This window comes from Sarcophilus harrisii, chromosome 1, assembly GCF_902635505.1.
Source record: "Sarcophilus harrisii chromosome 1, mSarHar1.11, whole genome shotgun sequence".
NCBI classification, from domain to species: domain Eukaryota; kingdom Metazoa; phylum Chordata; class Mammalia; order Dasyuromorphia; family Dasyuridae; genus Sarcophilus; species Sarcophilus harrisii.
In genome coordinates, this window is record NC_045426.1 from 429,428,945 (window position 1) to 429,452,602 (window position 23,658).

At 36.7% G+C, this 23,658-nt stretch overlaps 1 protein-coding gene across 1 annotated transcript in view; it reads right to left on the reverse strand.

The window, feature by feature from the left end:
- Window positions 1–23,453, reverse strand: part of KDSR (3-ketodihydrosphingosine reductase) — a 55,814-nt gene extending 32,361 nt beyond the window's left edge. Inside the window, exons 1-5 of the mRNA XM_031946178.1 lie at window positions 23,126–23,453; window positions 10,461–10,550; window positions 4,684–4,740; window positions 2,248–2,313; window positions 1,976–2,071 (exon numbers count right to left, since the gene is read on the reverse strand). Of these exons, the coding sequence (XP_031802038.1) occupies window positions 1,976–2,071; window positions 2,248–2,313; window positions 4,684–4,740; window positions 10,461–10,550; window positions 23,126–23,233 (417 nt within the window). The 5' untranslated portion in view covers window positions 23,234–23,453. The remainder of the gene's footprint in view (window positions 1–1,975; window positions 2,072–2,247; window positions 2,314–4,683; window positions 4,741–10,460; window positions 10,551–23,125) is intronic.
- Window positions 23,454–23,658: the final 205 nt, after the last annotated feature.

Sequence of the window (23,658 nt, forward strand, 5' to 3'; positions counted from 1 at the left end):
CAAGCGACACTACAATTATAACATGAGCCTTATTCTGGCAACTGAAGTTATTTATGCCAGTAAAAACTGGCCAAACAAGCTTTCTTCTGATAAACTTAGGTGTGTTGCAAACAAAAGTAGGTGGTGTCTCTCTCTCTCTCTCTTTTTTTTTTTTTAAAGAGAAGTGTTTTGACAAGAAAAATATATTCATTATAAATCCCAACACTGGATTTGTCCTCCAAAGAAAGATAGCCAGGATTCTGCATATGAATCAAGAATATAGTTTACTTTTACATAAATCTCATCAATCTGCGGAAATTTAGAAATAACCTTTAGTTTTCATTTGAAAATCAATCAAAAAATGTTATACCACATATGCAATTTGCTATGTAAAAATAGTTGAAGTAGAATTTATTAAACTAAATAGAAATAAACCATTTAATTTAGAGATGAATCCAATATGATATTTGTATTTTACATATTCATAATAAATCCACATTTGAAGTTCATTATACCAGAGAATGGCATATTCCTTTCTAGGAAATGTCTGGAAGGGACATTAAAAGGAACAAGTTAAGCTTCAAGGATCAGAGGCCCCAGACTATAAGCCTCTTTTCCACATTATGGGCATGATTTTTTTGGGGGAAAAAAAGAACCCATCTGTGGGAAGATTCAGGAGCTAAAAAGGCCATAGGGCCCAAAAGAGAGGCTGGGTCAACTCCAAATGGGCCCTCTCACTAGTCTTGGAAACCGGGACAGAAAAGCTAGTGTCCAGGCCTATTTTCCACTTACCCTATAAAGAACAAAAAAGATGTTGATAAAAATTTAATTTTCAATGGGAAACTGTTCAATGGAAATTCAATTATTTCCTCAACCCCATTTACTTTACATAATTTATTTCCTCAATCATCTTACTCTTAATCATAAATGTATACAAAAACACATGCGTATAATGCTTCTATCACAAGGCTGTTGAAAAAATTGTAAAATTTAAAATAAAAATTTAATTTAATTTTAAATCTCAAATTTTAAAATGTAAAATGATTTGTAAAACTTTAAAGTGTTAGCCAAATGTGATCTATTATTATTGTGCATACTTCCACTAAACACATATATTAATTTTCTCTAGCCCATGTAAATGTGCACATTCCCTCCCAGGAATACAGAATCTTAGTAATGGAATAATTTTTAAAGTTGCTTTTTTCCCTTTGTCCCAAACAGCTTAGCCAATCTCTTCTTTCTAAAATTGGCTTAAATCCTCCAATTTCTTAAATTGGCCATTTCCAGTCAGTTTACCTCCTTTCTCTTATAATCTCATCTTTGACTATTAGTTTTACAACTTGGTGATTTGACTAAATAGGAAAACTGGTAGAACCCAAAATGAACTTTGGTTTAATGAAATAATTTGGATGAAAGTCTAGGAGATTTTACTACTAATATCAAATTAATAGAACTGGATTCTGGGTGTTTTAGGTTTTCTTAGCTAAAACAAGAAAATGTAACATATCTCAAAGGAGGAAGAGATCACTGTTTAGACTGTAATGGAAATTTCAATAATACATTAAGAAAAAAAAAAACAATTATCAGGTTAAAAATTGTGCTTTAGAGAATATAAAACTTAAGGCATTTCTTTTTTGGGCTAAAGTGAAACTCTACAAGTGCTTCAGTGATGATAGTCCTACACATAAGTTGTGATAAGAGTAGGTAGGTAACATGGTAGATAGAGCACTAGCCTTGGAATCAGGAGCAACTGAGTTCAAATCCAGCCTCAGTCGAGTGACTTGAGTAGCTACATCACTTTAGGCAAGTCACAACTCCATTTGCTTCCACAAAATAAAAATTAAAAAAAAAAGTTGAGATAGTTCTAAGAGCAGGCATTTACCATTCCATTATCCCTAATTTTAAAGGTTTCAAGAAAGTGCCTACTGTTTTCAACTAGCAGCATTAGAGTGCATTTCACATATTTAATTATTAAAGGAAAAGCATTCTTACTTACCTCAAAATAATTTATTTCAAGATCTTCAAATTTTCCTGAAACTGATGTCCCAGCACAGTTTACAAGCATGTCAACAGGGCCCAGCTTCTCTTGTGCCTAGAAAAAAGGTCATCGCTGCAGGTGTCTTGGTTAATAAAAGATGTTAAACTCTTAAAAATGCAAGAAAATCATTTCAAATACTAACAAATTCTTTCATTTAGCCCAGCTAATGAAATAATAAATGTAAAAAAAAAAAATGCTGATATCCCGACCCAATAGACCAAAACTCTTACTTGTTTAATGACATTTTCCACTTGTCCATAATCTTGAGATACATCGACTGATATACAGAGCACAACCTAATAAAATAATAAAGTTGTAAAACACATTTAAGTGCCTGCCAATCTATTTCTAAGTAGCTTTACTTTGAAAAGAGTCAAGTTCTTAATGTGGAATATGTTTATATGATTGCATATATATGATCTATATCAGATTGCTTGCTATCTTAGGGAGAGGGATTAGGAGGAGAAAAAAATTTAATCTCAAAATCTTATGAAAATTAATGTGGAAAATTACCTTTAAACATATTTGGGGAAAAAAGAGACAATTTTTCAATAATCAAGTTCAAGAAGGTTTCCAAATGCGAGAATGGGCATGTATTTGAAGTGAGCTAACAGAACATTTATTTCGCTTCCAGGAAAAACAAGCAGAAAACAATGTATTCAAAATATTAAAAACCTTAGCAATATTATATCTGTCAATGATTGCTCTTTGATCAAGAAGCTATGGTTTCAAATCAGATGCTAAACATCAAATTCAGAGGAACCAAGAGTTAGGTAAGTAGCATGTCACCCCAACCCACAAGCATCTTAGTTCCAAAACAATTTGAATTAGGAAAGAAGGAAGTCTGGTCAAGGGTGAAGTCACTGGGGCTATAAAAGTTTCATGATCTAGGATGAGAGTCCCAGATCATTTTCATATACTAAAAGCAAATCAAGTTCTCATCTTATGATTTAGCTGTTCTGATCGATACAATGATCTAAGACAATTCTGAAGGACTTATGATGAAAAAAATGCTATCCATCATCAGAAAAAGAACTGATGGAGACTGAATGTAAATTGGAGTATACTATTTCTACTTTATTCTTTGGGGGGGGGGGCGGGTAATGATTGTATTTTCTTTTGCAACATGGCTAATAGGAAAAGGTTTTACATAACATAAGCTATATCAAATTTTTTGCCATCTCAAGGAGAGGAGATGGGGAAAGGGAGGAAAGGAATTTGGAACCCATTTTTAAGTGAATATTATATTTTCTACGTATTGAGAAAAATGTAATGAAATAAAAATATACTGGGGGGAAAAGTTCTCATTGTATATGTCAGGATTCCTAATAGGAGTCCTCCCTTGGACCTACTGATCCAACAAGAAACATTTACTAAGACTTACTCTGTGCAAAGCAAAAAGGAAAGTCCAAAAATGGATAAAAAAAAAAAGTGGCTTTTAAGTGAGGAAGACCTGGCTGGCTTATATGAATAAAAACTAGTCACTTAACTTTCTAGTGACCCCAGGCAACTACCACCTAAGCCTGTGGTAATCAATAAGCATTTATTAAATGTCCATCTGCCAGGCACTGTGCCAAGTGCTGGGAATACAAAGACAAAAATAAAATGATCCCTTCCCTCAAAAAGCTTACACTAATTAATAAAGAGATATTCTTATTTCTCATTTGAAGTCTTTCAACTAATAAGGGGGACAAGTGCTTTAGTAGCCCCTAACAAAGAACATAGGGATAGATGGGGAAGGCATGTTGGAGCAGGAGATATACCTATATCTGCTGGCATATATCCTCTCCAAAGCAACTTCTAACCAACCCATCCCCATCTTGGTCACAAAGGCCATATGATATGGCTGAAGAAGTGGAAAGGACCCAAAGTTTTTTGACTACTTGCGTGCCAAAAGAGTCATATTCTGCTCAAGTGCTTGCACACGAAGCCATAAGAGAGTCTGAATAAACCAGATGGTGACCCATGAAATAGAGCATCTGTTTCAGTATTTCACTGCATTATACTCAGGACCTGAATGGAGGAAGGTACTAGACACAGCACAGTGCATGATGAAGTTTAATAAGGAAAGAGAAAAAAAGAAAAAAAGAAAGGAGGGAAGATCACTAGCTAGAGCAAAGCAGGTATATATAGGATGGTACCTAGAAAAGGAATTCACTAAGCACCAAAAGACTTCTATCTTAACTTTTTTTTTTCTGAAAACTTAAAGTTCAACCTCACCTTGGGGGAAAAAAAATTATACCTTCAAAGTTTTTAGAAGCCAACTCCCAAGGGTCAGCCTATTTAGACAGGCATTCTAAATTCTAAAATTCCTCCTATACAAGCACGGATATAACCAAGATATACAGTAAAAAGAAGGCATTTCTTGCCACCTGCCCCTTAGGAGTTTCTGTGGTCATTCATTCAACTGAGCTTGCTTAGAAAAATGTCTTTACTGTCTGAAATCGTTATCTAAATCTATGTTTCTGTCTATATGTGTTTTCTGTTAATGATTTCAGTTCCAAAGCAACTAAAAAAAAAATTTCAGCCACTTTTAAAACAGTCTAACAGGCATTTTAATTAGAAAAATTCTATAAACTTTTAGGTATGTGTTGGTAGCTGAAGCCATACTTTTACCTTAGAATAGCTTGATTAGTACATAAAATGGGTATAGGAAAGTGATTTACCTGTTTATCATTAATAGAGTGTTTTTCAATTTCTTTCTTTGCCTGGAGCAACTTGTTCTGAAATTAATGGAAAGCAATTAGTTTGGGTGATTTATTTTATTTCTTAGTGAGAGAGGAAGTAACTCATAATATAAACATTTATTAAGCAGTAGGAAAAAACTTAGAAAAGTACAATATAGCCCTCACCAAAACTCTTAACAATATCATAACTAGCACATTATAACCAAGAATCTCTAAAATAATCTGGAATTTCAACATAATATCATTTAACCCCAAGGCTTCTCAAACTTTTTGTACTCGCAACCTCTTTTCACACAAGAAATTTTTACATGATCCCAGGTATATAAAATAGGTATACAAATAAAACATTTACTGATAATAAATCATAATTTCACAACCCCTACATTGAGTTATACAATCCTATATGGAGTCATGATATACAATTTAAGAAACTTTGACTTAATTTATTCCCCCATTTATGATTGTTGCTCAAGGACTGTCATTTCCAAACCCTACTTCCTGACCCCAATTTTTTCATGGAACCAATTAATGATATCTCGCTGGCTATATCTATAGGAAGTGTAAATTCTCTTGTCTATAGGCATCAATTAATTAAACTTACTCCTGTATGAGAGCGTAAATAAGAAAAATAAGATTTTTTTAAAAGTTTGAATTACAGTATTAAATGATAAGTGAACATCTTGCATATGAATAGTTAAATCAGTCCTATTTCATTATGTAAAGACACAAATGCAAACATATTGTCACTTTGCACTGCTCAAATTACTATGGTTATAAACTTATAATTCTATATTTTGAACTTTACTTTGGATCTTTTGATGTTCTCAGAAAAATCTCTAGGCCAAATGGTATCAATATTTAATCATTTTTTAGCATTATTTGATACTACTTTCCATAATGGTTGGACCAATCTTATCATTTCCTATCACAAAAGAAGTATACTCTTATAACTTTGCAATATAAAGAAACCATATATTTTATTTTATTTTATTTTATTTATTTATTTTTATTTAATAGCCTTTTATTTACAGGTTATATGCATGGGTAACTTTACAGCATTAATAATTGCCAAACCTCTTGTTCCAATTTTTCACCTCTTACCCCCTATCCCCTCCCCCAGATGGCAGGATGACCAGTAGATGTTAAATATATTAAAATATAAATTAGATACACAATAAGTATACATGACCAAACCGTTATTTTGCTGTACAAAAAGAATCAGACTCTGAAATATTGTACAATTAGCTTGTGAAGGAAATCAAAAATGCAGGTGGGCATAAATATAGGGATTGGGAGTTCAATGTAATGGAAACCATATATTTTAACTTTAGGTATCCTGAAGGCAAATAATATGAAATTCATATATCTCTTTTCAAATTGACTTTGTAAAATATTATTTTATGGTTACAGATCAATTGGTGAAAAAGCCATTATAGATAATGAGAATACTCTCAAACTCAAATGGATCTGGGAACTAGTAGTTTTGAAAAATTCCTTCCATGATGCAGATCACAACCTTTACATAGCTGGCAATCTTGTGTGACTCTTGCCTCTCTCCTCCCATAAGTTCACACTCCAGGGCATCAACCAAGGCAAAGTACTACAGGATTTCCTCACTGTCTCCTAACATAGGGTAATAGTGGAGTACTCCATGAATTTGTCAATCTTTGATCTTTCACATAACTTATCAAATTCCATATGATTCTTTGAAAACTGACAGCTTTTTTTACACCGGTTGTAAAGTACTACTTGCTCGTGCCTTCCATGAGTTCACCACTGCCCCTGTATAAGATTCACTTTTACTTCTTCATAGACTATTATATTACATGCCTAAATGCCGTATAGTAATACAGTATTTTAAAATGTATGTTTTTGTGGGAAGTTTTGGGGTCAATAAAAAAGTTTTGTAATTTCCTGAAAGGCAATCCAAAGCATCCTTCTTCTTCCTGTTGAACTGTATTGTCTGTCTGTTTTTCTCTCACACACACAGCCCCCTATAGGTTTGCCATTCAAATATATATATGTTGTACTCTGGGAAATAGACATTTTTTTAATCCAGTTAACCTTTTCTGTAAGGATGGGCAGATCAAACTCTCTCTAAAACTTGATTCAATCAAAGTTACCTAAAAATCAGTCATCTTGACGTATTGCCACTGGACCCCAAAGGCTCTGGAGGACAGAGTGAGGCTGATGATTGTGCACAGTTTTGTCTCACTTAAATAAAACTGACTTGCAAGTCAAGACATCAACTTCTTGATGTCATTGGTCTACTTCAAGAACAAAAGATGAACAATGCCTGAAAACAGAAGCTTTGGAATATGGCCACGTTCATAGAAATTCCCTCTTCAGCTTGGACACTGAACTGGATTTCTTCTATCACAAAGATGAGCATTACTGGCAAGCATATACCTCCCTACTTTATGCCTTGCCTACTGTTTATTAATTTCTGTTATTTCTGTTACATCTCTTGAGTAATCTCAAATGATTTTGATGGATAGGAGATATTTTGTTGGAAAAGAGCCTGTAAAGTGGCATTTTCTTCTATCAATCAATCAACAAATGTTCATTAAATTCCTTTTGTTTACTAGATACCATGCTAGGCCCAGGGGTTACAGTTACAAAGAATGAAACAATCCCCATTCACATTCTGATGGGGGGTAAATATGTACAGCATCAATATAAAATGAAATAGAAATATAATAAATATAATTAAGTACAAGATAACATGGAAGGAAGGAAGGAAGGAAGGAAGGAGAGAGGGAAAAAAGGATGGAAGGAGAAAGATAGGAAGGAAAGAAAGGAAGAGAGGAAACAAATGTTTTAAAATTTAAATTTTTAAAAATTAAATTTTTACTAATATTTTCTGTTTCTTATTTCATCATAGTTATCCCCAAGTATATCTCCTAGACATTCCTACTCCCTCCCAGAAAGTCATCCCATATAACAAATGGTATTTTTAGAGTGGGGGAAAAAACAGTACAACTGATATTTCATATATATATAAATACTGAAAAATATCTGAAAATATATGCAATGTGTAACACCTGTGGGCCTTCCAGCTTTGTGAAGGAGTGGGTTGTAGGTGTGTCCTCTCACATCTCTTCATTTGAGTTCTGTATGATCTTAAATTCACTTTTTTGGTTTTTGATGTATATTCATTTCCATATATTCCATTTATATATATTTTAACTATTCATAAAGTTAAGTAGGGTTTGGAAATGACAGTCCTTGAGGAACAATCATAAATGGTGGAATAAGTTAAGTCAAATATATTCCATATGTTCCATTGTTAGGACAATATCAAGAGTGTGAATCTGTAAGATCAAAAGCATGGAAGGGCATTTGACCAGTAGGGAAGTTCAGAAAAGGGAAGGGTCTGTGGGAAAAGTCAAGTCAAGTCAATGTTAAGCACTTACTACTCGTCAGATGTGATATCTCCAAGCAATAGGGATAAATGAGAGGGAGAAGATGTAACTGTGTGGAGGGAATAATGGCAAAGTCGAGAGAAGGCAGATTCCTTCCTCAAAACGGAGGTTCTTAAAAGAACCAACTAATGGAAGAAGATTTCATGGGGAAGAAAAAAAGTACCTGAAGCTTAGGGGAAATTCAGACAATGAAGGATGGATAGATTAGACCATTCCTCAAAATGGAGATTCCAGGAAGAACCCATCAATGGGAAAAAGGGTGAAGGGAAAAGGCAGCCAAGTCATGGGAGCAAAATCAGGGGAATGATAAGTTCAATCTCCTACAGGTTGAGCTTTAGATCTTTGGGAGGTCCAATTTGAAACATCCAGTAAACGGATGTTACTATGTTTGATCAGTAAACGATTGTAAGTTCTGAGGAAAAACTGGGGTAATTAGGTGGCAAAATAGTTAAAAGTACTGGGTCTAGAGACAAGAGGACCTAAGCAAAAAGTCGACTTCTGACATTAACTACTTATATAACCCTGGCCAAGTCATTTGACCTCTGCCTTGGTATCTATCTATCTCACAGAGTTAATATTTGTAAAGTGTTTAGTACACTGCCTGCCAAAGAGTAGACATTATATACTTATTCCCTTTCTTTATATCTTTATTTTATGTTATACATTGTCTTATATGTTTATGTATATATGTGCATATATTCACATATTTACATCTGTGTACATATTCACATATCATTTATAAAATGATATGATTATATACATTTATACTTTCTATGTTTAGTTTGTGTGTATGAGAGAAAGAAAAGAGTTATCTACATAAACATAACAGTTAACACCATGATAGCTGAAGAGGTTATCGAGAAAATATAGAGAAAAGAAGACACAGGACAGAACTCTTTAGTACACTCACAATTAGGGAACATACTATGGGATAGTTTTCTATCAACAAATAATAGGCACATAGGATCTTATAATCTCTAGATCTGTGACATAAGCAAAGATATTGAGTAACATTTGCAGAAGCCAGCTTATTCCATACTGATAAGATGTACTCAGTTCCTACATACGTGACTAAAAGATTTTCTGTTGATGCACATACAGGTAGAAAATTTATTAAAGCTCTCTTTCAATCTTCTTTTCCAATATTAATAAGAAACAAGATTTTCCTCCCATCCCTTTTGTAATCTCCTAGTTCATTGGATATTAGTCCTTTAACATGGTCACAACTGTATCATTTCCAGCATGGATTTCCTCTTGTAGATGCTTAGTTAAATCTGATTATTTCTCTCATCTTTGTTATTTTTAGTACCATTTCTATCTCTTCCATGTAACACAGCAGAATTGTAACATTAGGGTCCATTGTCTCTGACTGAGAAAACATTTTGTTATCATGACTTTTACAAATTTCTCAATTTTTCTTATTTGGTGTATTCCCTTCATTTTTATCCTTAAAAACACTTCAAATGACTTGCTTGGTTAGATATCTTGCCAAGGTGTTGTTGTTTTTAACTTGTTTTATTTCTCTCTGCTTTGGGGATAATACTTATAATTGTCTAATGAAGGATAATTCCTTCTTCATGAGATTTTGCCAATGAGTTTGCAAATTAATTTGTAAATAAATTTACAAATGAATGTTGCAATTAACAGTGATCTCTCTGTGATTGAGAAGTAATACAGAAGTTTGCTAAGACATCTAAGCAGGTATTTTTGATCTCCTAATTATGGCAATTAATTTACATTGATTAAATTTTTTAATAAAAACATAATCGCTGTCAGTGTCAATTCCACTGATCAGTTCACATTTGATTGTCAATTCTTTGCTTAAATAATTCTAGGTTAAGTTGTTTCAATTGTACCCTCTCATCTTTTTTTTCCACTATTATATTTTATTTTTGTTTTCAACTAATTATGATCTTAGCTCTAACCATTCAATGATCTGACTATATACACAACTGATTTGAGGATATCAGAGTGAGATTTAATACAATCTATAACTCTCATATTCTATATGGATATACAAGTAGCATGTATGGGATGCCAAAAACAGCAAGAAAAAAGATAGACGAGTTATTTTGGTCCAGGCTCTGCCAATTATAAGTTATGGGACCCTATTAAAATTATTAATTCATGTCATAACAAAATTATTTTTGGCTCTCATCCTATAAACATTCAAAATATAAGCAATCCCACCAACCATGTTAAGATCATTGGTAGTCCAAGAGCAGACCACACTTGTGGATATAAATGCCATTTTTAGCAGAAGTAAATCATGGTTCACCCTGTAAAACTTGTGAGTGAATCACTAAGTTTAAAATAATAAATGAATTTTACCTCATCTCTTGCAACCAGGGTTATGAATGCTCCTTGCTTATAACACTCAATTGCAATACATTTTCCAATGCCACTGGAACCTCCAGTAACCTAAAAACAAACAAAATCAAATAAATGCAATAAAATATCAACTTTTTTTTACTTCCTTTGAGGGAAAGATTACTTAAGATAGATATTTATCAAAGATTAAAAAAACAAAAACAAAGATACATTAGGCAACATGGATCTATTAAAATGTGCCTTATCTATGTCACATCAAATGTATTTGAAAGTAATTTACAGATTGTATAACACTAAACAGATGTAACAGAGCAACACTGTAAAGGATAAACATTGAGCTGTTCTTGAAACTTGATCCATGACAGAATCAAATTGCAAGATCACTTGCAATTATTTATCCTTAAGTCCTGTCCATGGAAGATACTTTATAAATCTAACAATCAAATTTGTTCTGCCTCAGGGCCCAATCTAAGTGTGGTTTTCCCCCAGTCCTATTATGCCAAAGCCATAAAATCTCAAAACTAGAAGGGACAGTTCCAAAGCTGTCTAGTTTCTCCAGTGATTAAGGTCTTTTTCCCTACCTCCCAAGGCAGTGGTTGTCCCCTACCCAGCACTGGATTTCTTTAAAAAGAGTCAAATTCTATTTCTCTATAACCTACGGTTCCTAAGTCTGCCTTTTGAGGCCAGACAAAAGAATCCCTTTTTCACATGACAATCTTTCAAGTACTTAAGACAGCTATCCTGTTGACAATCAGTTTCCTAGCTAAACACCCCCACTTTTTTCAATATCTAGGTGACACAGTGGATAGGGAGATGTGCCTTGAGTAAGGAAGTCCTGAGTTTAAATCTGGCCTCAGATGCTCATCAGGAGTGTGGCTTTGGCAAGTCACTTAACCTGTTACTAATCTCTCTGCTTTAGTTTCCTCATCTATAAAATGGGGATTATAACAGCATCTTTCTCACAGGGCTGTTGTGAGCATCAGAGAGGGATATATTTGAAAAGCACTTTGCAAACCCTGAAGAGCTACAAAAATGCTAGCTATTGTTGCATTATTATAAATATTAGATATTATCATTATTATTGTTCAACCGACTACCCCGAATGACACAGTATCTTGTATAGCTCTCTCTCTCTTTCCCCATTATATTCCCTAAAATACCTACAATGAGAAGTATGTCATTTGGTTAAATTGGAAATATCAGGTAGTTTTAATTAAAAGATCACTGTTAGAACTCAGAACTAGTCCAATTCAATTCAATTAAGAATACTAAGTATCAATGTCCCAGACCACTATGCTAAACACCAGGAAGACACAATAAGGTATATTCCTTCATTCTCAGGGAACTTATAATCTAGCAGAATAGGAGACATACACAAACTTATATATGAAAGATGCATTGGAGAAGTCAAAACATAATATAACGGGAGATCTAAATGGGAAAAAAATCTATTACTAACTTGTAGAAGTCAGGATAGACTTCATTATATTAAGCTGAACTTTAAAGAAAAGATAAAACATTTAAAAAATAACAACAGAAAGTAGAGTGAGGCATCCTATATATAGTATGAGCAAAGGCACAAAGCCAGGAATGTTGGGGAGGATAGGGGGCTTATAAGTAGGCTTTTTTGACAGAATAGTTTGAGACAAGGCTTAGAAGTTAGGGGGGTCCTGGATTGCTCCCTACTATCTATTTTGAAGATATCTAAATATTTACACATTGTTTCTCCCTGTTGGAATACAAGCTCCTTGAAGGTAGAAACTCTTTCCCTCTTTCTTTGAATTCCCTTTTGTCTTTTGAATTCCCAACATCTAGAACAGTAGGCACTTGATAAATGTTCATTCTAATTACTTGGACTTCTGAGGCAGGGTTGGAAGAAGTCAATTTGTTAAGCATTTACTGTACTTAGTACTAAGATTACAAGCATAAGTCAAAACAAAAACAAATCTCTACCCTTGAAGAGCTTATATCCTAATAAGAGAAGAAAATACAGGAAAAAAAGGTAAAAAGTGGTGAAGAGAAAGATATTTTACAATTCTGCTCTATGGGATCTGCTTTCATTGAGACATGATGAAGAAAAAAGTCCACAAAGTAGAAGCAGAACCCAGACAGGAATGAAGGCATGAGCCTTCCTTGGTTAGAAAAGGAATTGACCAATCAGATGAAGGGCTACAGGGATAGAATGATCTTCCCTGATCAGAAGACTGCTGGATCATTTTAGAGGAGCCAGAAGTGATAGAGAAAGACAATCACAATGGCATGGTGGAGTCCAGAAAAGAATGAAAAACCAAACATTGCTGGTCTGGATAGTTTCTTAAAAAGGCAGTTCCAGAAGGAACTCACCAATCAGAAATGAATATGAATTTTTCTTGGTAGCCAGTAGAGGGGTTTTGAGCAGAGAGTAATACAAATCGACACATAATATGTCTGAAAATAGAGCGATGACTGAGGAAATGGGGAAGGCACTTGAGAGAAGAGTGCAGATATTATAAAGCATTCCAATAGGCCAGAGCAGGAGTAGTATGAATAGAACAAAAGAAATGAATGTGAAAGATATTATGTACAATTGACAGAATTCAGTAATTAAGAAAATATGAGATGAGTTGGAAAAAAAATCAAAGCTATTACTGTATCCTCTGTTATACAACTAAAGTTTCAGACATATGTTGGAGTAAATGTCCAGGTACATCAAAAGGACTGGGTAAATAATAATATCCATCCATTTGTCTGGGATAATACTATTAACAAATAGTAAAGGAAGAGTAGATTTGGGGAGAAAATAAGATCAACTTTGGGTAAATCAACTTTAAAGTACCAGTTGAATATTTAGTTAGAGATATTGGTCTGAAGGTTGAGTGAGACATCAGGGTCATTCAATTCAATTCACTGATTATTCATTGTGTTTACTATATGTAAGTCTCCCCTCCAGAGTACTGAAGATACAAGGACAAAAAACAGACAGTTCTTACTCTCAAGGAAGTTACCACTTTCTACTGGGAGACTGCAACATAAAGCACAGACAAAAGTAAGATAATTCCAAAGGGGAAAAAGAAGAGATCAGGAAAGGTTCTGGACATAGACGCTAAGCTGTTTTAAATGAAGGAACTTGGAAATGAAGACAGACTACATCCCATATGGAGATACGACCCTTGAAAAAGGCATGAAGATGAAAAATACCATGTTGATTTCAGAAAATATTCAATAGGCCAATTTGTCAGCAATATTGAGTATGTGAAGTAAAATGGGGGTAATTATTCTGGAGGGAGAAGAGATCTTCAATACCATCTAATTTAATCCCTCAGTTTACAGATGAGGAACTGCTTTGCAGAGGGATGAAGTGATTTGCCTAAAGGAAGAGAAATTCTCTTTCCTACTGATTTTCAGTTGTTTTTCAGTTGTCTCTGACTGTCATGATCCCACAAAACATAATAATAATAACTAAAATTTATATAGCCTATACTCTGTGCCAAACACTGTATTAAGCACTTCACAGTTATTATCTCATTAGATCCTCAAAAACACCTTGGGATGTAGGTTCCACAATTATTCTTATTTTACACTAGAGGGGACTGAGACAAAGGTGAATTGACAGGTCTAAAGTTAAGTGAACATTAAGTGTCTGAGGATACATTTGAACTCAGGTCTTCTTGCTTCCATGCCCAGTGCTACTTCAATGCACCTACTTCTTTCCATTCACACTGCCTCTACTGAAGGTGAGGCTCCTCTTCATCTCTTACCTACATGATTGCAATAGTCTCCTGACTGATTTCCCTTCTACAAGTCTTTCCCTATTGCAAACTACCCCCACACAACTGCCAAAATGACTTTCCTGAAGTACTGGTCTAAGTGTCAAAATTACTCATCTCCACCCATACTCCTCAATAAACTTTACTGGTTCTCTATTACCTCTCTTGTTGTGATACCTTGTATTTGGGCTTTAAAGCTCTTCACAACTAGTTTTCTTCAGTCTTCTTCCAGTTTTCTCCCCTCCACATACACTAAAGTCCAGCCATATTGGTCAACTTGTCCCCGATACATGAAGCTCCTCTTCCATCAGCCTTTGAACCTGCTCTTTTCTGCCTAGAATGCTTATTACTCCACCTCTAGCTTTTGCTTCAAGAGTCAGTTCCAATAAAACCTTCTGAAGGAGACCTTTTCCAGTTCTACTAATTGGTCAACAAAGATGCACACTGCATCCTGTGTCATCATCAGTCATCTAGACCTCTGCTTTACAGACTCTGGAGGAGATAATGAGGCAGAAGACTTCACACAGCTCTATCCCACTAATATCAGTCTACATGCAAGTCATCACACTTAGGGTGTCATTGGTCCTCTTCAGGAATGAAGGATGAACAACAACAGCTCTTAATGCTTAAAGTTACTTTGAATCTACTTTGTATGTATCTTTTATATACAGACATATTTCTTTATATGTGAGTGTATATATGTGTATACACACACACACACACACACACAGAGGCACAGTCACACACATTGCCTCCCCATTATAACATAAGGCTCTTCAAGTCAGGGGCTATTTTTGCTTTTTTCTTTGTATCTTAGCCCTTAATACAGTGTCTGATATATAGGAAGTATTTAATAAATGTTTGTTGAAACACTAAGATAACCTCATACCTATCAAATTGGCTAACAGGATAGAAAAGGAAAAATTATAAATGTTGAAGAGGATGTGGAAAAATTGGGACACTAATGCACTGGTGGTGGAAATGTGAACTGATCCAACCATTCTGAAAAAAATTTGGAACTAAGCCCAAAAGGCTATCAAACTGGGCATGCCCTTTGATCCAGGAATGCCATTACTAGGTCTGTATTTTCAAGAGATTTTTAAAAAGGCAGAGAGAGAAGGAATTTATGACCTATTATTTATATTAGCTCTTTTTTTGTAGTGGCAAAGAAATAGAAATTGGGTGTCCATCAATTGAAGAATGACTGAACAAGTAGTATATGATTATAATGGAATATTACTGTACTATAAGAAATACTGAACAGGTGGATTTCAGAAAAAATAGCAAAGACTTATATAGAATAGATGCACAATGAAATAAGCAGAACCAGAACATCATACAAAGTAACAGGAATACTGTATGATGGCTGATCAACTGTAAATGACTTCTCACCAATACAATGATACCAAAAAATTCCAAAGGACTCATGATGAAAAATACTATCTCCAGAGAAAGAATTGATGGAGTCTGAAAATAGATTGAAGCATATGATTTTTCACCTTTTGTATTTCTTATTTTTTTCTTCGCATCTGTATCTTCTTCCATAGCATGGTACTATGCTTTATTTTTGAACAGTTATAACTTTTAACAAGTTGATCACTGTCTCAGGGAAACAGAACATTTGGAACTCATGTTGTTAAGTTGACTGATCCATGAACTCTCTGTTCCAAACAAAATGGTTTATGCAAAAGAAGTATGGGCTTCCCTACCTCCATACTTTTGCTCATGTTTTTCCCTAGAGCTGGAACGTCCTCCTGCTCCATCTCTACCTATCCTAAATCTCCTACTAATCCTTTAAATCAAGGCTTTTTAAACTTTTTTCCATTTGCAACCCCTTTTGCCTGAGAAATTATGTGACCCCAAATACTGAGGCACATAAGATAGGTATACAAATCAAACATTTTTGATAATAAATCATAATTTCCTGTCCTCCATATTCAGTTACATGATCCACATGGGATCATGGCCCATAGTTTAAGAAGTTTTACTTTAAATCAATGCCAAATGCTATCTCTATACAGTTTTCCCTCTCATATTTCACACAGAACTTTGTTTGGTAAGTCTTTGGCATACTTTTCCTATAATATGTGTTGTTATAATTATCTATAAAACTCCATATAGGCAGAGATTGTGAAGTATCTGTTTTTTGTTTGTTTTTTTTTTTTTTTTTTTTTTTAGCCCTTAGAGAGGCATTAATGATGAAGTAGGAAAAGAAATGAACTTGGACTTGGGATATTTGGTTCAAATCCTACTCTGCCATTTATCTATGATCCTGAACAAGTTACTCCATTTCTTTCTCTTTCTCATTTTCAGTTTCTTCATCTATGAAATGACTATAATCATGCTTGTACTACCAGTATCTCAAAAGGCTGATGTGGGGAAAAAGCTTCATAAACCTGAATAGCCACTCCCCTTCATATTGCTCATTTATTATCATCTCCCGAGTGCCAAGCATTGTGCCCTATTTACAACACACAGTTTATGCTTCAGAAGTTTGCAAAGTTGAAATATGAAAGGGACCAAGGGACCAAGAAGGGAAGAGATATAGGACAATTAACATTTGTAGTTCAACCAGAACAGGAAGAAAACACTTTTGAAATGGCTAGGAGAGATACCAAATAGAACCTAGTTAAGAAGGTAGAATGGACAAATGGCAACTCAGGGCTGGTAAGCTGAGAGGCTACCAGACTATTGTTGTGATCCGGGAGCCACCTGCCAGTGGCTGCTGGAGTGCTACCTCAGACTTCTAGAATGGATCTCTTCATGTGAGAGGAAGATGATGATACAAGGAGCCTGAGAAGCATTTGCATTATCTGATCTCTCTCCTCTTCCCTCTGCCTGCAATTTATTTCATTCCCAATCCACAAGGAACATCTGTGTCAGCAAAGACTGCTTTGAAACTCCTTCAAGTGTTATGATTCACAGCTGTGGAGGCTCTCAGAAAAATGACCTGCCCCTTCATTTAGGCTGGTTCTTAACAAACATCTTCCAGAGATGTTTTCCCATTTATACCCAATTTATAGCAGCAAATGCTTTTTGGAAAGGTAAAAGCACCCTTAGTCACAAATACTGGGTGTTCACTGGAAAGAAGTCCATCCTCTTGAATATGGTCTTTTGCATTAGATGACAAATTAGAATCATATAAATTTGGGTAAAGTCATTTCTGAAAGAAATATTAAGTGCAAAAATTTTAATACTATTTTCCCCTAGTTTAACTCATGAGATATGAGAATTAGAAGAGACATGAAAGAGACACCTTATCTAATCCTTCCATTTTACAGATAAAAATATATTGAGATTCAGGGAAGCAACATCTGTCACTCAGTCATGTCCAACTCTTCACAATCCCTTTGGGGTTTTTGGCAAAGATATGAGAGTGGTTTGCTATTTCCTTTTCCACTCATTTTATAGATGAAAAAACTGAGGCAAACAAGGTAATTGACTTGTCCAGGGTCACACAGCTAGGAAGTGTCCGAGACCAGATTTGAACCCAAATTCTCCTCACTCCTAGTCTGGTATTCTACCCACTGCATCACTTTAGATGCCCCAAGAAGCAGTTTATTTTACAAATTCATACAGCTAATTAGTGAAGAAGTAATTGGAATCGCAGGTTCCTGAGTCCTTAAGAAGTTCAGATTTCTTTGCATTATGCTATAAGATTCAATAAATCAGGAGTTTTCAAAGCAGAGTCTGGGAACCCCTTGGGTTCCCTGAGACTCATTCAAGAGGTCAAAACTATTTTCAAAATAATAAATTTTCATTTCTAACATGGTATATATTGATAGATAAGACTCATAAATAAAAGCTCTTTGAAGGATGCTCAATAATTTTTAGAACTAGGATTTGAACTCAAATCCTCCGATTGTAAAAAGCCCTTTATTTTCACCAAACTAGTATTACAGCTCCAGTTACTGCCTCACAAGTATGGCAAGGCTCAAAATGAAAAGATATGGGGAAGAACTTTGAAAACGGTAAAGCATCATACAAATGTAAAGTTTGTTTTCTATGAGTATAGCGTTCTCCATTAAATAGAGTTGTTATTTGTCCTTCATTCTTGAAGATTGCCTATGACATCAGGGAGGTAATGCCATGATATGCAAGTGAATTAGACTTAAGTGAGGGAGGGCTATGCAGGGACAATTGCCTCACTTTCCCCTCCAGAGCGGTCAGGGTCCAGTGGTCAGACATAGATCAGGATGACTGGAGATGGCTCTAGATGCAATACATTCTATCCCATTGCATCTAGGGAGACCCTGACTTTTTTAAACTAAGGTCTTCAACAAATCCCAGTTAGTGTTCTCTATTAAGTAAGGTAGAACTGCACCATCAGAGTGGGCGGGTTCAAAAATGACTCCAAGCAATCTCAGAATCCAGATTAACTCTCTCTTAACACAAATCTAATTCAAGATAGATACTTACAGAGTCAGTTTTACAGGTGAAGTGAGAAGTAAACAGAACCAGGAAAACAATATTGTAGTTATTGGGTCATTCAGAGTATTGTTCATTCTTCTAGACTACATTTGGGATTTTCTTGGCAAAGATCTGGGAGAGATTTGTCATTTCCTCCTCCAGCTTATTTTAACAGATGAGGAAAGTGAAGCAAGCAGGGTGAAGTGATTTACTCATGGTCATACAAACAATAGGTGCCTGAGGCTAGCTTTGAACTGAGAAGATCTATCTTCCAGACTCCAGGCCAGGAATTTTATCCACTTTGCCCCGGGTGTAATTAAGTAAAAGTGGAGAACCAAAAAAGGGAAACTAAATGCTATGTAATTGCCATAATCCATATGGGTCTTGAAAAGAAATTTTAAAAATGTACCTCCCTCTCTTCTCTGCAGAGGTGAGGGGCAGAGTATGGGTATACAACACTGTACATGCTATTAGATTCCTGAACTGCTTTTTCCCTTTGGAAATGATTTTAAAATATAAAAATAATAATAATAATAATATACATGTGCTGATTCATATGGCATTCCTATAAATTTAATTCTTGCTGGAAAGGAAATGGAGAGGGGTACATTCAGAAGTCAAGGTTACATACAAACAAAAGCCTCATTTTAAAAAATATATCCTTGACTATGTTGCTTTAAATTTATAAGTTAAAGGGGAAACGTTTCACACTGGATTAAAAAATTTGCAATTATACTATTTATTTCCTGAATTGAAAGAAAAAAAGATGATGTCAGCTTTAGTTGCACTGAGTACAGGTGACAGACAGTTAAAAGCAACATTTTAACCTACTTTTAAAAAAATCTCTCCCTTACCATTATATTCAATTGTAAGATTTTAAAAGGTTACTCATTCTTTTCTGCCCAATTTTTGCTTTTTATTAAGGGCAATTAGAAAGGCTGGTTGGTCGACTGGATCCTGTTAAAAGAGAGACAAAGAGACAAGGTTTCTAAGGAACCTTTGAGCTCTCACATTCAATGTCTAGAGGAAAAAAAATTCTGATGAAAAGTATGGTTGGTGGGAATGTCTTTCAGAGATTGGAATCACACCTCTTATTTTCTAATTCTTTCCTAGGAGGGAGCAGTAAAAGTTTCCTAACATTTGCAGGCTATGATTAATTGGTATGTCTTTAAACAAATCTGACAGTCCCTCTTGTGCCTCAATTTTACCATTTTTAAAATGAGAAAAAAAAAGAGTAATAAGGACTATTATGGGAATGGCTAAGTAAATAATTATGATGAATACTACCATGAATGCAAGAATCTAATACTAATCTTTTCCTGTTTTGTCCCTTTCCAGAAAATCTCATAGGGGCAATTTTGCTTTCAGTTTCTTACCTAAGACAGTCTTACAAATTGATAGTAATCTCAGGTGAATTAGCATGTGCATTGTTTTTTACATTCTTGTATTATTTTCCCAGCATTCTCAAACTCCATAGATTTATAATATGGAATGGTTACAAATAAGACATTTCTCTATTTCTTTCACAGCAAATATCAGAGAATATATTGCCTAATGTGTGGGCTACAGTCCAGACAATTTTAAGCTGAAGTTCCTTAAATTACTAAAAACAAGAAACAGTGTTAACTTTTCTAACTTAGTATATAGCCTCTATTGATGTTCTTTAGTGGATCACAGATCTGGAGTGAATCCTAAGTTTTGGAAGGCTACGTCAGCAAAGCACAAACTCTAGAAGGCCCTTGTTGTCCAGTCGTGTCCAACTCTTCATGAACCCATTTGGAATTTTCTTGGCAAAAATATTGGAGTAGTTTGCCATTTCCTTTTTCAAATCATTTGACCAATGAAGAAAGAGGATGAAGTGGCTTGACCAGGATCACACAGCTAGTAAATGTCTGAGGATGGATTTGAACTTGGTCCTCCTGATTTGAGGCCTATCATTCTATCCACTGCTCCACCTACCTGTCCCTAGAAACCCTTCCAAAGAAGAAAAGCTTTGAGAATAGAACCAGTGACATACCATATGTTTTCTGACAGCAGGCCTGACTGAGATTGTGAATAGTTAGTTCATCGGTCACAGTAATTCTCCAATGACCATCTAGAGTTATATAAAGATGTCTGGGCAATGAAAAGTTCTTGAAAATACTAAACTATGATAAACAAAAATAGCTGACATTTACCATTATTTTAAGGCTTGCAAAATACTGTATACACATTATATTTCATTTGCTACAACTCTATAAAGTAAGCACTTTGCAGGGAGTGGGGGGGGGGGGGCGGGGGCGGGAATTGAAGCTGGTGATTTCGTTGGTGCCCACATGTAAACTCCCTCTACTTTGGAAAGTTGATTGGGTCCAGAGAGGTTAAGGTTAAGTAAGTATGAGAGAAGGGATTTTAATCTAGGTGTCTTCTGGCTTGCAAGCCCAGTGTCTCTGCCTCATAACAGATAGTCTAGAGAAGATTTGTGGAAGGAATCAGATAAAAACTCATTAAGATGAAAAGTCAAGGATAGGTTGTAATTTGGAGGAAATAATACTGAGTTGATGGATTGATTAAAAGTGGAATAACTTAAAAGAGAATACAACTTTTTAAAACTTGCCTCTAAAGCATGTCTTCTTTAAAAGCTAAATGGTCAGAATTTTGAATCTTTTGAGTTATTTGTATCCTTTTATTTTCCTTTCTAAACACAGCACTGGTTGAAAATAAATGGAGTTTTATGAGAAAACATGTAAAAAAATGAATTTTGCCTCTCACTAACTCTTGCCCTAATTACAAATATAGACAAAAGTAGTGTTTTATAATAATTTTCCAGTACAAGGACACAGGTTTCAAATGGCCAAGGGAAGTCACTTGCTTATCTGGATAATTTGAAGATATTACTATTTCCAGTCTTTCTCCTAAATTCTCCCTCATCACCCTCTTTATTCACATTCAGGTTCTTCTCTCTTTATTCGCCCTCTTTCAAACTGTCACAGGCTGTTATGCAATTTAAATGAGGAAATAGATGTCAAGGACCTATAAAATGCCATAGAGATGTAAAGTGATATAATCTTAATAAAGGTGAGAATGTTAAGTCCACCAAATAAAGGTAAAACAAAACAAATAAACAAACAACCCTCCCCTTCATTTCTAAAGGGCCATCTGGATGACATTTAACCTTTTTTTGGAAAAAGCCAAAATCATAAACATATTCCATACCCAAAGACACTTTTGGTGCACAAAAATAGGAGAATACGGGTGAGGACAACGGGGAATATATTATGTAGGAGAAAGGGGTTGAAAAGAAGCAACCGTAGCCAGCACAGGCACCTCAGTGGTGTTTGGGGAGGATTTTTCCCCCAGGAACAAGCTATGGTGAGTCACTTCCAAGATACCTACTGCTTGGGTTACAAGAGAAGGTCCATGGATCCCAGCTACCTCACTCAGCCCTGCCTTCTGTGATCAGGCTTCGAGATTCTTCTCAATTGAACACACATTAGTTAGCTAATCGGGCTTTTCCCAGGCCTCTTCTTCAGAGCAGGCCTGCTGGAGTGTAAAGGACAAAGCCCTGGCCCAAATGTCAAAAGAGATGAGTTACAGACCCAGCTGTCCATTGCATGTCTTTGGTGAAATTGTTCCACATCTCTCTGTGCTTTAGCTGACTCATCAGTAAAACAGAGGATAAAAATATCTCTTCCCCTAGTTGCTTCAAGGATGACACTGTCTACCAAGCACTTGGAGTTAAAAGTATCCTAAAAAAGACAAGGTATTATGGCATTATCTCCAGAGAGACAATCCCCTTTAAGGTTTCCCTGGCCATCCTTCTCGGGTCTCTCCTACCATACCCCAGCTCCTCCTCATAACGGCCCCTCCTCCTGCCAGTGGTTAATTGAATAGACGTGCTCTAGGTGTACGGTACAGATAGAAGAAAAGAACCTATTGGGTAGCGTATCACTCTCTGGTCTGTTTCAGGTGAGGGAGGGTGCAAACCAAATCTCCCGGTCCTTCACCAGCCTCGCACAGCCTAAGAGGGCTGACTGCGTCAGGTGACCTTCCAAATGGCCCTCCTTTGCATCCCTGCCAGGGCCTGGCAGCAGATACTGGCGCACCCGGAAGGATGAGGATGATGCCCCCCAAACGGGAGCCAGGGTGCCCCTTCTCTCTTTCGGGGCTTTTCTGATGCGGTCACAAAAGGTCTTCGGGGATGCAACAGATGGGGGTGGGGGAGGCTACCTCGGGGCACCTGGAGAACGCTTGGTAATTGGGAAGGGAGGGAGAAAACCCGAGGGAAGGGGGCGGGGAAGGAAAGCCAGAGGATTAGTCGAGAGCGAGGAAAGAATTGCTGCGCCGGAGAATTAGCAGCAGGAGCCACCGCGGCCGTGGGCGAAGGAGCGGGAGATTAGCAAGAAGCAGCGAGGCGAGGAAGCCGGCGAGAGAAAGCAGCAACAGGAGGCAGGTCTCAGCCCCGCGGGCCAGGACATCCCCCTCTCCCCCAGCCCCGTCCCGTCCCCGGGCGGGACTCGGTCCACTCACCACTACATGGGCCCCGGGCAGGGCGAGGGGCTTAGGACTGATGAGCGGAGAGACCATGTAGAGCAGCAGCACGAACGCTACGATGAAGGCGGCCGCCAGCAGCAGCATCGCTCTGGCAGCAGCCGTGGACTCTGGGGGCCGGCGGCTGTGCTGGGGGGCGCTGGAGGGGTGCGGAGGAGAGGGAGCTCGGGCTGCGGGGGCACAGGGAAGGGCCGGACACGGGACCCGCGGGGCCGGCGAGGGCAGAGCCGGGCGCCTACGGCAGGAACCGGGAGTGTTTGGGTTAGCCTCCGAGGCTGGCGGGGATGGGAGTAGGACGGGAAGAGGAGGAGCCCGGGCAGGAGGCGCGGCCAGGGCTCGGGCGGGGGCTTCCCGGCGTGGAGCTGAGAGGGAGAGCGGCCCCTGGAGGACATCGCAGCCCCGAGGCTCCCGCGCCGCCGCCGCCGCCGCCGCCTGCAGAGCTCAATCCCGGGCTGGCCGCAGCAGCCTCGAGATCTGGGCGCCGGCTTCTGTGTCTTCTCCTGTGGGAGGCT